Source organism: Jaculus jaculus, chromosome 5 (genome assembly GCF_020740685.1).
Source record: "Jaculus jaculus isolate mJacJac1 chromosome 5, mJacJac1.mat.Y.cur, whole genome shotgun sequence".
Taxonomy (NCBI): domain Eukaryota; kingdom Metazoa; phylum Chordata; class Mammalia; order Rodentia; family Dipodidae; genus Jaculus; species Jaculus jaculus.
Window position 1 is genome coordinate 98,142,390 of NC_059106.1, and position 15,338 is coordinate 98,157,727.

Genomic DNA, 15,338 nt, shown 5'->3' on the forward strand with positions numbered 1-15,338 from the left:
CATTAATTCTCCATCATATCCCCTCCTCCTCTCAATCAGTCTCTCTCTTAATTTGATGTCATCATCTTTTCCTCCTATTGTGCGGGTCTTGTGTAGGTAGTGCCAGGCTCTGTGAGGTTATGAAAATTCAAGCTTTTTGTGTCTAGAAGAGTGCATTATAAGGATTTTTGCCCTTCCTTTGGCTCTTACATTGTTACTGCCATCTCTTCTGCAATGGATCCTAGGCCTTGGAAGATGTGTTGTTTCAGTGCTAAGCACTCCTCTGTCACTTCTTGTCAGCACTGTGGTGCCTTTTGAGTCTTCCTTAGGTCACCACAAAGCTTCTCTAACCAAAAATGAGAGTAGTGTTAATATATGGGCATGGACATTAAGAGAAGTGCTTACCAGGTAGTTTGGTAAGCATAATATATGCAGTTAGCCACACACCAGCAGACATTATACACCCGGAGCTCATGACTTCCCCTATCATAGGTTTTTTCAGTATCAAGCATGTATTTCCTCCCATGGAGCAGACCTCCAGTCCAATTAGAGGGTAGTTGGTTTCCCCCATAACAGACATGCCACTATTGCAGCCATTGGCTCAATTGGCTTGGCTGGCCAAACTTAAGGCTTGCAGTGTCCACTGTTGTTTATCTCCTCCGATGATTTCTCTCTTTCCAATGGAGCTGCATGCAGTGTACCTTTTTCCAGATTTCTGTCAGCTTGTCTGCACCTTTCTTCTATTTGTATGTCATCATTTTCTTTCCTATTATGCAGGTCTTGTATGAGTAGTGCCAGCCACTGTGAGGCCATGAATGTCACAACCACTTTGTGTCTGGAAGATAGTATTGCAAAGCACCCCTCTCCTTCCTTTATCTCCTGCAGTCTTTCTCCCATCTCATCCATAGTGACTTTTGGGCCTTGGAGGGTTTGCAAGAGATGTCTTACTTAGTGCTAAACACTCCAATGTCACTTCCTCTCAGCACTTTGATAAGTTTTGAGTCTCCCTGGTGGTCACCACATCTGAAAAGATAAGCATCTCTAGCCAAGAGTTAAGTAGTTTTAATACATGGGCATAAACTTACGTATTTAGAAAGCAGTTTGGTGGGCATAATATATTCATTTAGCCAGATAACAGTAGTAGTTTCCTCCCTAGGCCTTATGACCTACCCAGCCATAGGCTTTTGATTAGGTTTTCAGTACCAGACAGGAATTCCCTTTCATGGAGCAAGCCTAGAACCCAATTAGGGAGTAGTAGATGTTCCCCATAGCACACATGCCACCATTGCACCAGGTGTCACATTTGGCCTGACTGGGCAGCCATAAAGCTTGCAGAATCCACTGATGGTTAAGATTGCTGATGACTTCTCTTCCTCAACCATCTGCATAATTTTTTCTAGCATCACGACAGCTAGTCAGTAAGTTTCCAGCTCAGCTCCAGCTTGATTTCTCAGTGTCCTGTAGCCCAAGCATACGGTGTCTTCAGCAGTAGGGTCTTTCATGTTCTGGTGGGCAATCAACAGCTTTGGCAATAGCCAGCAATATTTGGGGAGCATCAGGAGTCTCCTGGACCAACAGCTACCTGAAAGGTATCCCACTCCTGGCACTAAATTTTTCATGTGATAATCTTTGACTTTGGGGCATAGCATTATCTATCCTCAGAGGGTATTTTTGCCCAAACCCTCTTTTTTAAACATATATATTAATAAGAAGGTTTCCATATGGCTTATTCATAACATCCTTAATTTTAATTAATCCTCATCCACCACCTCCTCTCCATGACTTCCCCTAACACAAGTTAGACCACTCTACCCTCCAGTATTCTGTCCTTCTGTTTACATATCTACAATACCCTCTCCTTAATCCCTCTCCTATTTTCCCTCCCATATTACATTGTTTATATAAGGCATACATGAAACATAAGTGAACTTCTCACTTGTTTCTATATTCAAGATCTCTCACTGTGTATAAACAAATAATGACAAAATATGAAGAAATCTGAAACCCTTTTGGTCTGAACATTTCAAATGATGAGAATGACTCAGCCTGGATAACCACATTATACTATGTTTGTGTGTACACACAGATGTACAAACAAGTATAGACACTCTTTAGAAATGTATCTTTTGGGGGGCAGAAACGCCATGAAAATTACTTAGAGCAAATGTAAGTTGATGTGTCTTGTAAAAAATAAATCACCTCTCTCTCTGTAACATTTATTTTCACTCAAGGCTATGACCTTCTCATTGATTCATGGCTGCATTTCACTAGGTCACTTGAGGCTGACCAATCTGATTCAAGAAAATAAAATGAGTGACCAAGTTCAGTAAGACATGTATTCCATCTATCAGTCTGTTCTTTGCTTACTAATATGTATTTGCCTTCTTGTCCTCCCAAATGTGTGATTCAATACTTTACCCACTAGGTTACTTTTTATTTCCTTTAGTTCTGTAAATTATATATGACAACCAATGACCGATGTCTCAAGACTACACTAGAAAAACTAGAGGCCAACAGGAAACTGAGGCTTCAACAGTTTGGAAGCCACTTTGAAGGGTCCCCTGAAAGAGACCCATCACCAGTACCAAAACCATCACCTAGAGTCATAAGAAAAAGTGACCAGGAAACAGTCTCAAATAAAGGTATTTACTTCAACACTAAGAATTCCATGATCAGGAATGATAAGTCTAATTCAGATAAAATTTTACTTTCAGCTTAGGGTATCAGAGTTAAAACAAATGAGAAACTAGCTTTTGTTAGTCACCATTTTTAAATTGTAAGCTGTAAAATCTACTGACTTAAATTCTGTTATGGAACCTGACGTGGCAATCTAACTTTTGTTAAACCTAAATTTTACAATGAGGTGGCATATTAAAATGGAAGTTTGTTAATAGCACATACATTAGAGATCATTAAGGCCTTATAAAATTTTTGACTTTATTTCAATAGCTAGAACAGAGAATGAAAATGACACAGTAGGCATTTTTATAACACTGTTTAGAAATAAACTTTTATTGACAACTTACTTTTTACAGGTGAAATAAGGAATTCCTTGCTGTCAGCAACTAGAAAGTTCAAAGCATCTGTTTCCTTCATGATCACATTAGCTGCCAATAGTAACCAAAATGCAAGGTTGATGGAGCCAAACTTAAAGGTATAGTACTTTGAGAGATCACATACAACTTTTTATGAAAAAGATTAACATTAAGCTTATTAATAACTATTGAGTGTGCATAAAAACTAATAAAAGTTATAAAGTATTTCTTTTGAGATTTTTCCTATGGAATGTAACATTACTACTTATAAACCAGTCATAATATTTTTAAAATAAAAATATTGAATAAGGATATTTTTATAAAGTCTATAGTTTGAAAATGATGATTCAAATTTTTCAGCTTGAATAGATTACCTAATTAGATACTTTTACAAGCAACTTTTTTATTTTTGCTTAACAAGTACTTTCCATGGGTATTTCTTATGATTCAATCATTCACTCAGTATAGCTGCACTGAGAAAGATGCAACAAAGTCACTTGGCTAAGTCAATATTTGTGGAGTGTTAATATTGATCTTTTTTCTTTGTTTTCCCTTTCTAGACTCAACCTTTACTAGTTTTCTTTCAACAGAAAATTATAGCTATAGAAATATTAAACATTAACTGGAAACTGCTAGGATACATTAAAAATGTGCACCTAGAGACCTCAGTATAAAGGGGAAAAAATGGTTATGACCACAGACTCTAACTGCTGTTAGAAAACTGAACTGATTGTTCTCAAGAGCTACATTTTTGTTTCAAATAACAACTCTGTATTTGTTATTGAACTCTGAAGTCCCTTATATCTTTAAATTGCTAGACAGTGACATTTGTTCTATATTAAAATTTTAAAACATTATCTCTAAGGAATTTTGTTCTGGCTGTTTAGGAATCTATACACCCTAAGCAATTTGGTCTGCATGTCCAGTATGTTCACACAATATTTAATGTTCCAACAATATTATTTTTCACCAATGGAAACTCTATAAATTTTATTACCAAATTAAATTAATAAGCTTAATTAAATAATTATGATTTCTTTGAATAAAATATTTTAGTTACTATAGAGATAAGTAAATATTAATGTATTATTAATTAATTAATTATTAATATTAATATATTATTTAATAAGGCTTTTTCTCTTTTTCATTAATTAAGTTCATACAATACAAGTCCTTTAATTTAGTTCACTTCAACAAATAATTTCTCTGTGTGTCAGCTATTTTAGTGTAAATATGGTTGTAAAATTAAAAATTAGAAATTTTCACTTGATTACTAACAGTCTTATACCAAGGTAGGATAGTATACTACTTCATTTATTCAATAAATATGTATTGCTTAACTGTTCTCTGAAAAGCAGTGTTCTAAGAATTGGTGATGAGCTCCCAGTAGACAGACGTGAGCTTGAACTCCATCAGTTCCTCTTAATAATTGATACAAACTTGGGCAAGTTTATCAGCCTGTCTTCTGAGACTTCGTTTCTTTATCTGTCAACTAGGAATAATTTTATCTAGTGTGTTTTGAGAGATTTAAATCATCTCTAAAGCATTTCACACAGTACTACAAACATATCAAGTGAAATACAAAATAGTGTTAGTATTACAGAACTAAGACATGACTACACTTCACATGGGAGATGATAAAAGTACTGTTTAGGAAGTTATCCTAGTATTGTATTGAAATGGAGACCTCAGAGAAACTTACCTGAGACTGATGGAGTTATCCATATATGGAGTGATGCCAGAGCTCTTGTGTTTAACTGAGGAAGATGTTGATCTTAATAAATCTTCCCAGAATCAGTCTGCACAGTAGGTGTGAAGAAGAACCCCCTTAAGGTTTGCTTCTCACTCATCAAAAACAAGGAATGGTAATTAAGAATTAGACTAAGAAGGTACTAAGAATTTAATGACTAAAAATAGTTGGCATATTGTCAACTTTTTATTTCTGTAATTTCCACATATGCTTAATGTCTTTTAGAAATATTTTTTAGCCTTTTATTTCCTAACCCATTTTATCCTGTTTATATTTCCCACTTTATTTACTGGTATTTCTTAGCTGAGCTGAAAATGTGACTACTATTATTATTTTGGTTTTTTTTTTTTTTTTTGAAGCAAGGTCTCACTCTAGCCTAAGCTGACCTAGAATTCACTTTATAGCCCAGTCTGGCCTCAAACTCATGGCAGTTTTCCTACCTCAGCTTCCCAAGTGCTGGAATTAAAGACATGAGCCACTCTGCCCATCTTTATTTTTATTATTTTTATATTATATTTATTTATTTATTTTTCGAGGTCTATTCTCGCTCTAGCCAAGGCTGACCTGGAATTCATTATGTAGTCTCAGAGTGGCCTCAAACTCACAGTGATCATCCTACCTCTGCCTCCTGAGTGTTAGGAATAAAAGCATGTACCACTATGCCTGATATATATATATATTTATATATATGTATATAGTATATTTAATTATTACTACGTAATATAATATATTTTATAATATATAATATTTTTATATCTTATTTTAATAAGAAATCTGGCTGGAGAGATGGCTCAGTGGTTAAGTGCACTTCCTGTACACACTTCCTAGCATGAGGGCCTAAGGAGGCCTGAAACCAGCAGAATTTGAGTCTTCTACATAATCAGCTGGGTGTTACCACACAAGTCTGTAACCCCAATCCCAGAAAGGAGCAGTGACCCAAGAATTGTTGGAGTACCGCAAGCTCTGGAGTCAATAAGAGACTCCTGCTCACAAAAACAAGACCAGGTGGGAGAGTGATGGAGTGGGACATCCGTCATTCTGTTCAGGCCACCCACCATAGGTGAGCATGTGGAGCACCACATTACAGTATCTATACATACACACACATAAAAGCAGTCAGATAGATAGATAGATAGATAGATAGATAGATAGATAGATAGAAAAAAACTGTGGCTCTTTGCTCTTCAGCAGGTTTCCATTCTTTGTTTTCATCTGCTTTTTTAAAATTTAGAAATAATTTGTCTCCCAAGTTTTAAATATTTATGAAGTTTTATAAGCACTCTATTAAATATTTAGTTATGCAAATACAAAATAAATTTCTACAAAGATAGCTAGATTTGACTTTATTAAAGTACTTTAAATTTACTCTAAATAAATACCTCAGATCATGTATAATAGACAGAGAAATAAGGAATTGAGACAGAGAATAAAAGACTTTAGAAATCTGAAAATTGCTATAATAGGGATAGCATAAGCCAGCTTTGTTTTCCTTTCTTCTCTACCTATACTCACTCTCTACCTTCCTTCCTGTATTCCTTTTTTTCTATTCCTTTGTTCACTTCTTTTTTTATACAGAGTCTTGCTCTGTTTGCCCAGGCTGGTCTCGAACTCCTAGGCTCATGTAATCTTCCTGTTTCAGCCTTTTTGAATATCTGGAACTACAGGTAATTCCACCATGCCCAACAATCAAATTTTAATAATATATCCACACAATTGGTAAATGACTTGAGTTGCAGAACACTAAGATCTTTACTGACTATATGTATATGTGACTTTTTACTGGGGATACTTAGACTGCCCGCCCCCCCCCCCCCAAGGTAGGGTCTCACACTAGCTCAGGCTGACCTGGAATTTACTATGTAGTCTCAGGGTGGCCTCAAACTCATGGCGATCCTCCTACCTCTGCCCCTCAAGTGCTGGGATTAAAGGTGTGCATCACTATGCTGGCACTATTATGTCTTTTTTATTTTAAATTCTGTCTGATTGCTTAGGTTCTGTACTGCTCAAGGAATGTTAGGAATTTTCCTTTGAGAGGTAGCTTCAATTTACGTGCTAAAGTCAGTCATAACCAAAATTAGTAGGCCATGAGCCACTTATCATAAGCCCTATAGATCCAATACTTCCTACATTTGGACTCCTAATTGAAATATGCCTGAATATGTTTTATACATATATGTTAAATGATAATGTACACGGCATATACATATATCATAAAGCCCATATATGGTATATAGAAATATGTCTATTTTACAGTATCATGCTATACATACTTACAATATGTGTTATGTGTATATAACCATATAATGTTTTATACCATATATGCATTATATTCATGTTTTCTCTTTTTTTTTTTTTTTTTTTTTTTTTTTTGGTTTTTTGAGGTAGGGTCTCACTCTGGTCCAGGCTGACCTGGAATTAATTCTGTAGTCTCAGGGTGGCCTTGAACTCACGGAGATCCTCCTACCTCTGCCTCCCCGAGTGCTGGGATTAAAGGCGCGCTACCACGCCCGGCTTTATATTCATGTTTTCTCTATGACAATACAAATGCATGAACATTTCAAACTCAAATAGTTTTGTTTCTATTTTAGAATGCTAATCAGCACAACCAGTCAATTAAGAGACAATGCATATTGAATTTTCCTTCACAAATCATTTAACCTTTTATTTTCAAGTATTCTTTTGTTTGTTTTTGAGGTGGGATCTCACTCCAGCCCAGGCTGACCTGGAATTCATTGTGAAGTTCTAGGCTGGCTTTGAGCTAACAGTGATCCTCCTACCTCTGCCTCTTGAGTGCTGGGATTAAAGGAGTACACCACTATGCCTGGGTCAAGTATTCTTTAATAACAAATTTTAGAAGTTATCTACTTCTCTTAACATACTGAAAGCAAATAGTTTTCTGATAAGGATGCAAAATAAGATATCTTGATAGAAAACAGTGGTGCTGATAATGTAACTTCCTCTACTGATTAGGTCTGTGGTACATGTACTGCTTATTATACACCTAAAATTCTAGAAAAATACAGAGTTTGCATGTTAGAACAAATGTTGACTATTGTGTAAGAAAATGTAACTTTACTGATATATTTGCTTTGATAACTATTTTCTGCTTCACTATGTGTACTGTGAGACTTTTAGCATTCCCTCATTTATTATAGGAACATAAGTAAAATTTGTAAATGACAAGTAAATGAAATTAACAGTTGTTTGCATTCATATGGATTTACTTGAATTAGTAGAGTTTAGCACCACCTCATGCCTTACATAAGAATTACAACTGTTGTTTTATTTGTGAAAAATTCTCAATTTCTTCCTCTATCATTTAAAATTTTAATACAATATATTTCCATGTTTTTCTAATAGTATTCAAGCTGTCAACTTAATCTATAGTCCTTTGAAAATGATTTATTTGCACAAGGCAATCAATTTACCAGTACTTTTTACTTTTAATTCATAACATTTTAGCTAGATCCATGAGAAAAATCATGTGGAAATCATTTTTTAATGGAAATTTCAAGTTGAGTAAGTATTGTGTGTTTAATAATTGGCATATCTTAAGAAAAAGAATATCTCATTTTAAACAGCAAAGCTACAAATTTTCCTAGCAATATTATTTATTGTTCACAATATGTGGCTATTATACTGAAGCTCATTTGGTATCACCTGTGTGGCATTTGTCTTCTGTACCATTTCCAGCCTTATCAAGCTATGTATAGTATTACAATATGTATTTTGGCACCCTTCCATAGAATCTTGCAAATTCCTTTCTAATGTAGCATTATTTTCTAGCAATGAAACTTGGGAAAGATCTTCAATAAAAATGTTTTAACTTCTCTTCATGTAGCTTGTATATAGCCATCTCCTGTCAGCCCATAACACTACCAGAAGAGCCATTTACCATGGAAATGATGCAAATATGTTTACCACCAATATAGCAGGCAAAGTACTTTAATTTATTTTTTATGAGAGACAGAGAAAGAGAGAGAGAATTGGGCCTCCAGCCACTGCAATCAAACTCCAGACACATTTGCCACCTGTGCGCACGTGTGACCTTGTGCACTTGCTTGTGCTGCTGGCTTATGTGGGACCTGGAGAGTCAAACATGGGTCCTTAGGCTTCACAGGCAAGCACCTTAACCACTAAGCCATCTCTCCAGCTCACAACTTTAATTTTTTTTATAATTACATTTAAGCTATGGAAAGCTGCTACATCCATGGTTATAATACAAATATAAGAAATGCTGTTTACTAAAATCTAAGTAAAAAGGCTAAACACATAAGTTTATCTTAACACTTAAGTGAAGGGTAATTCAGAATGATAATGCCTGATTGTACTATATTATAATGTCATAGAACTTGTTTTTAAAAGTGGCTCATGCCAGTTGTGGTGGTACATGCCTTTAATCCTAGCACTTGAGAGACAGAGGATTGCCATGAGTTTGAGGCCACCCTGAAACTACATAGTGAATTCCAGGCCAGCATGTGCTAGAGTGAGACACTACCTTGAAAAACAAACAAACAAACAAACAACAACAAAAAAAAAACTGTTTCTTAGGGCTGAACAGATAACTTAGCGGTGCTTGCCTATGAAACCTAAGGCCTCAGGTTCTGTTCCCCAGTACCCACATAAACCAGATGCACAAGGTGACACATGCATCTGAAGTTTGTGTGCAATGGCTGGAAGTCCTGGCATGCCCATTCTCTCTATTCTCTGTCTCTCTCTCTCTGGCTATCTTTCTCTCTCTGATAAATAAATAAGATATTTTAAAACTGGCTCTTAAAAAGACATGCAGGAGGGCTGGAAGGATGGCTTAGAAGTTAAGGCATTTGTCTGCAAAGCCAAAGGACCCAGGTTCAATTCCCCAGGACCCACATTAGCCAGATGCACAAGGGGGTGAACGCATCTGGAGTTTGTTTGCAGCAGCTGAAGGCCCTGACACACCCATTCATTCTCTCTCTCTCTTTCTCTCAATCCCTCTTTCTCTGTCTAATAAATAGATAAAAATAAAATATTTTTAAAAAAGAAATGCAGGAGCCAGAGGTGGTGGCTTACACCTTTAATCCTAGCACTTCAGAGGAGGATCTTTGGGAGTTTGAGGCCAGCCTGGAACTACAGAGTGAGTTCCAAGTTAGCATGGGCTAAAAAGTTAGACTCTACCTCAAAACTAAACAAACAAAAAGACATGGCAGGGTGGAGAGACAGTTCCATCAGTAAAGTGTATGAGGAATGTCCTCTCCTCTCCACACTAATATGCAATATGTGCATGCACACCCCCCACACATGTGTACGTACACACACACACCCCATCGTCATCATCATCATCGTCATCCCAGTTTGTTGTTGCTATTGTTGTTTTGTTTTTGAGCTAGAGTCTCACTGTGATGCCTGCCTGGCATGGACTCCATGTGTAATCTAGACTAGACTTAAACTTGTAGCCATCCTTCTGCCTCTGCCACCCAAGTCTTGGGTTACAGGTATGAGCCACCATGCCATAGTCATGACAGAGTTTCAAATGTAAAATGGAACACAACTCAGAATATAACTGGTAGACTAGAAAGAAAGTAAAGAGTTCTAGCTCTGGTTCTATAGTCATTGAGAATTGTGGCATTGTGCCCACCAGTTTGCTTTTCAGACCCTGTACCAAAAAGGAAGTATATACTTGCTTTGTCAGTACCATATACATTTAATTCAGGTTGAGATACACCTAATGCAAAAATTCGAAATCTAAAATAGTCTAAAAATTTTCAATACCAACATGATGCCACAAGTAGAAAATTATACATTTGACTTTATAAAATGGTCACAGTCTAAATTTAGGCATATATGTTACATATTTTATGTTATGTGTACATAAGATACATACAAAGCAATGAATTTCATGTTTAGAGTTGGATCTCATCCATGACACATCATTATGTATAAGGAGTTAATTCTGATATCTGAAAGTCTATGGTGCATCTAGAAAAATTGAATCTGATACTGTAATCAAAACTGATTGAGAAGCTGGGGAAATGGCTCAGTGGATACAGGTGCTTACTTGTAAAGCCTGCCAACTTGGGTTTAATTCCTCAGCCACCCACGTAAAGTTGGACAAACATACACACACATGAATAAATAATTGAAAGGAGAACATTGCATGTCAAGATTATAGTTCAGACTTTCTCAGAGCGTAACTTACCTAAAGAAACGTGAGTTTATGTTTTCCTTCTTAGGATCCCAAGTCATACTGATCATGTTAAGGCCAGTTAACTCTGAGATCATCATCTGTTGTGATTACATATATGTTCCCATACAAGAGATTTATAGGAATGCGAAATGACAGTTTGTACACATCCTTATTTATCACTAATAGTTGAACTTAGGCTTTTGGCTCAAGGCTAAATTTGAATTTTACTGAATTAAAAATAGTTTTGTATTGTCATACTGATTATATTTTCTTATGGAAACATGACCTGATGGCAAAACCATTGATCCAAAGTTATGGACTTTAACCCTAGTATTTCTATAAAGTCCTCTTAAAACTTGGATCCCATATAACCACTGCATATTTCAATTTCTATGTTTATTAAAATGACTAATTTATACCTACCCCATATTGCCTCAGGTGATGTTGAAATATCACATGCCATAACTTGTTTATGTCACTGGCAATATATTTGAGAAAATTGATTCTATTTGAAATCATATTTTAATTTCTCAGAATTAAAATACCTCTATTCTTTATATCCCAAAGTTGTGACAATGTACATGATTAATGGTTGGCTTAAAGCTTGAAACTTCATTAGTAATGATGAAATCTTAAAAGTCAATTTAAAAAGTATTCTCTAAGTAAAAGATAATAGCCAGGTGTGGTGGTTGTAATCCCAGCATTCAAGAGGATGAGAAAGGAGGATTACTACAAATTTGAGGTCAACTTTGGTTACAGAGTGAGACCATCCATCTCAAAAAATACAATAAAAGTGAAAAAGGGAAAACTTATATCAGTTAAGAAATAACTAAGAGTAAAAATAAAAAGAAATAGGGCTGGAGAGATGGCTTAGTGGTTAAGGTGCATGGCTGTGAAGCCTAAGGACCCAGGTTCGATTCTCCAGGTCCCACCTTCTTACATGGTGGCATATGCATCTGGAGTTCTTTTACAGTGGCTAGAGGCCGTGGTGTGCCCATTATCACTCTCCCCTCCCCCCTGTGTCTCTAATAAGTAAAATCTTTTAAAAAAGAAATATCAAAAATACATGTATGAAAGAAAGTTCACCAAGTATGGCTAATATCTAAAATAATCAGAATTTATTAAAATATATAAGAAAATACCAATTTATAAAATAGCTGTGAAACTAGAAGATGAATAGGCAGTTCATACAAAAGGAAACAGTGATAAGCACATGGGGGAAATGTTCAATCTTGCAATTATAATTATAAATTCTAATGAAAATATTCTAATGAATACAAAACTTATTACAACCCATTTTTGCTGTCAGTTATACCTGGTGTTCAAGAATAAATAGAACACTATAGAGAATGTTTTATGTGCCCATATCTTGCTTAAGCATTCCTTTTCACCCTCGTTTTTTGTGATAAAATACTTTGACCAAGTTATGGTAAAATTATTATATACCATTGGTGATGTGATATTGTAAAAATAACATCACTTGGATGGGGAGATGGCTCAGCAGGTAAAGGTGCTTGCTTCAAAGCCTGCTGGCCTGAGTTTGATTAACCCCAGCAGCCGCATAAAGCCAGATGCACAAAGTAGTGTATATATCTGGAGTTCATTTTCTCTTTTTCTCTCCTTGAAAATAAATAAAAATATTTTCAAAAATAGCACCACTAAGCTGGGCATGGTGGCGCACGCCTTTAATCCCAGCACTTGGGAGGCAGATGTAGGAGGATCGCCAAGAGTTCAATGCCACCCTGAATTCCAGGTCAGCCTGAGCTACAATAAGACCCTAACTTGGAATACCCCCCCAAAAAAATAGCACCACTATTTTACCAAGTAATATGGGAATGCATGTCAGTATGTTTAAAATATGTATATTTTTATCTGAAGTTTTTCTTTTTAAATTTTTTAAATATTTTATTCACAAGAAGAGAGAGAGCGACAGAGAATGGGTGCACCAGGACCTTTTGGCACTGTAAACTAACTCAAGATGTATTCACCACTTTGGGCATCTGGCTTTATGTGGGTCCTGGGAAATTGAACCCTGGCCATTAGGCTTTGCAAGCAAGCTCCTTTTGCCAGTGAGCCATCCCTAAAGTTTTTCTTAGGGAAATCATTCTTTCAGGGAAAAGCTTTCAGACAAAGAAGTATTCTTTATAGGATCATCTATGCTAAGAGGAAATTGGAAATAATTAAACAAGTAATAGTAATTAAACAAGTGATTAAATGGTAATTAAACAAGTAATTAAATAGTAATTAAACAAGTAATAGTCTCACTCTATTCCAGGATGATCTGGAATTCATTCTGTAGCCCAGACTGGCATTGAACTCATGGTGATACTTCAGCCTCCTGAATATTGGGTTTAAAAGTGTGAGCCACCATGCCTGGCCCAACTCAGTTTTTTGTTTTGTTTTGTTTTTTGAGGTAGGGTCTTGCTCTTGCCCTATGATCTGTGTAGTCTCAAGGTGGCCTTGAACTCATGGTAGTATTCCTCCTCTGCTTCCTAAGTGCTGGGATTAAAGGCATGAGCCACCATGTCAGGCTCTCAACTCAGGTTTTTTTTTCTTTTTTCATTTTGGTTTTTCGAGGCAAGGTCACACTCTAGCTCAGGCTGACCTGGAATTCACTATGTATTCTCTGGGTGGCCTTGAATTCACGTCAATCCTCCTACCTCTGCCTCCTGAGTACTGAGATTAAAGGCATGCACCACCACGCCCAGCTCAACTCAGTTTTTAATACCGCTAAATCAAAATTCTGAATATCATAGCAAAATTCTTTGTATGTGGTAAAATAAACAGCATGAAATTTATCATTGATTTATTTTTAAGTGTGCGGTTCTATGGCATAAAAAGGCTGTGCAGCCATTACCATGATCTACCTGCAGAATTTGGTTGTCTATACTCAACCCATTAAAGTAGCTCATTTTTCTCCTCTCCTGGCCTATGTAAGCCACCCTTCTTCTTTCTGAGTTTGACTACTCAGGGTACCTCCTATAAATTGAACTGTTTGATTCTTGTTCTTTTGTGTCTGCTTTACTTTACTTAACTAAATATCTGTTTCATGCATGTATTTCATGTATTAGAATCTCATTCCTTTTTTGAGGATCTTGCTATGAAATTTAGGCAAGCCTTGAACTTATCATCCTCCTGCCTCCACCCACCAAGTGCTGGGATTATAGGCCTTCATGACCACAACCAAAGAATTTCATCCTTTTTAAAGCTAAGTAATATCCACTTGTATATATTGTGTCTATGATCAGTTGACATTAGGGAAATTTCCAAGGACCTAGGTTCAATTCTCCAGGTCCCACAAAAGCCAGGTGCACATGGGGGCACATGTGTCTGGAGTTCGTTTGCAGTGGCTAGAGGTCCTAGAGCACCTATTCTGTCTCTCTCTCTCTCTCTCTCTCACTCAAATAAATAAATAAATCTTTAAAACTTTCCTAGGCTATATGGAATGTTGTATTTAATTTTTTTGTTTGTTTGTTTGTTTTGTTTTCCTTGCTGGAGATAGAACCCAGGGCCTCATGCATGCTAGGCAAATGCCATACCACTGAGGTCCATCCCCAGATCCCTACATTTAATGTATTGCATATGCATGTGTGTGGGTGTGTGTGCATGTGGAGGCCAGAGGTTGACATTGGATTTCTTTCTCATTTAACTCCTTTTATTTACTGAGGCAAGGTCTCTCACTTGAACCCAGAGTTCATTGATTCAGCTAGTCTCAGCCTGTTTCTGCCTCCCAAGCACTTGCATTATAGGTAGCTGCTGTACCAATAGAATGTACATGGGTGCTGCGACTCTGAACTCTGGTTTCTGTCTTACTCTCTTACTCCCTGTCTTTCATTCATTTCAGGTTTTTCTAGATAGCTCAGGCTGCTTCAAACTCACAGTTTTTCTCTTTTAGCCCCCCAAGTGCTAGGATTACAGGTATGTATCATCATGCTATTTCTCAACAAATTTCTGGTAGTTGTAAAACTGTTTTTTATTGTTCTATATAGCTAAACTTTAAAAAGTTATTTGAATTTTTGTGTAATTTACTTTTAATTACAGATCCTACCACTCTGTCTTTCAGTGTATGTGTTGTAGCAGTCCTTACTTCTTCATTGTTACTGTGCTTCTAACACTGGTATGACTCACATTGTGACAGAACGCATTCACTACTTTCTTTTCTTATTCAGTCTTTTGTGCTCCTAACACTGATGTTGCATATTCATTACTTTGCATCAGTATTTTGTTTTTTCACTTTTGAGCTTTTAAAAATATTCTGGGGCTTGAGAGATGGCACAGCAGCTAAAGGAACTTGCTTGAAAAGCCTGCTGGCCTGAGTTTTATTCCTCAGTATCCACATAAAACCAGATACACAAAATGGATTATGCATATGGAGTTCATTTGCAGTGACAAGAGGCCCTGGTGTGCCCTT

At 36.3% G+C, this 15,338-nt stretch overlaps 1 protein-coding gene across 2 annotated transcripts in view; it reads left to right on the forward strand.

Moving 5' to 3' along the window:
* Efcab7 (EF-hand calcium binding domain 7) overlaps positions 1 to 15,338 on the forward strand; it is a 61,555-nt gene that overhangs the window by 10,880 nt on the left and 35,337 nt on the right. For both annotated transcript variants that reach the window (XM_045151151.1, XM_004663190.2), the window contains 2 exons: positions 2,426 to 2,621; positions 3,015 to 3,133. In XM_045151151.1, the coding sequence (XP_045007086.1) occupies positions 2,426 to 2,621; positions 3,015 to 3,133 (315 nt within the window). The remainder of the gene's footprint in view (positions 1 to 2,425; positions 2,622 to 3,014; positions 3,134 to 15,338) is intronic.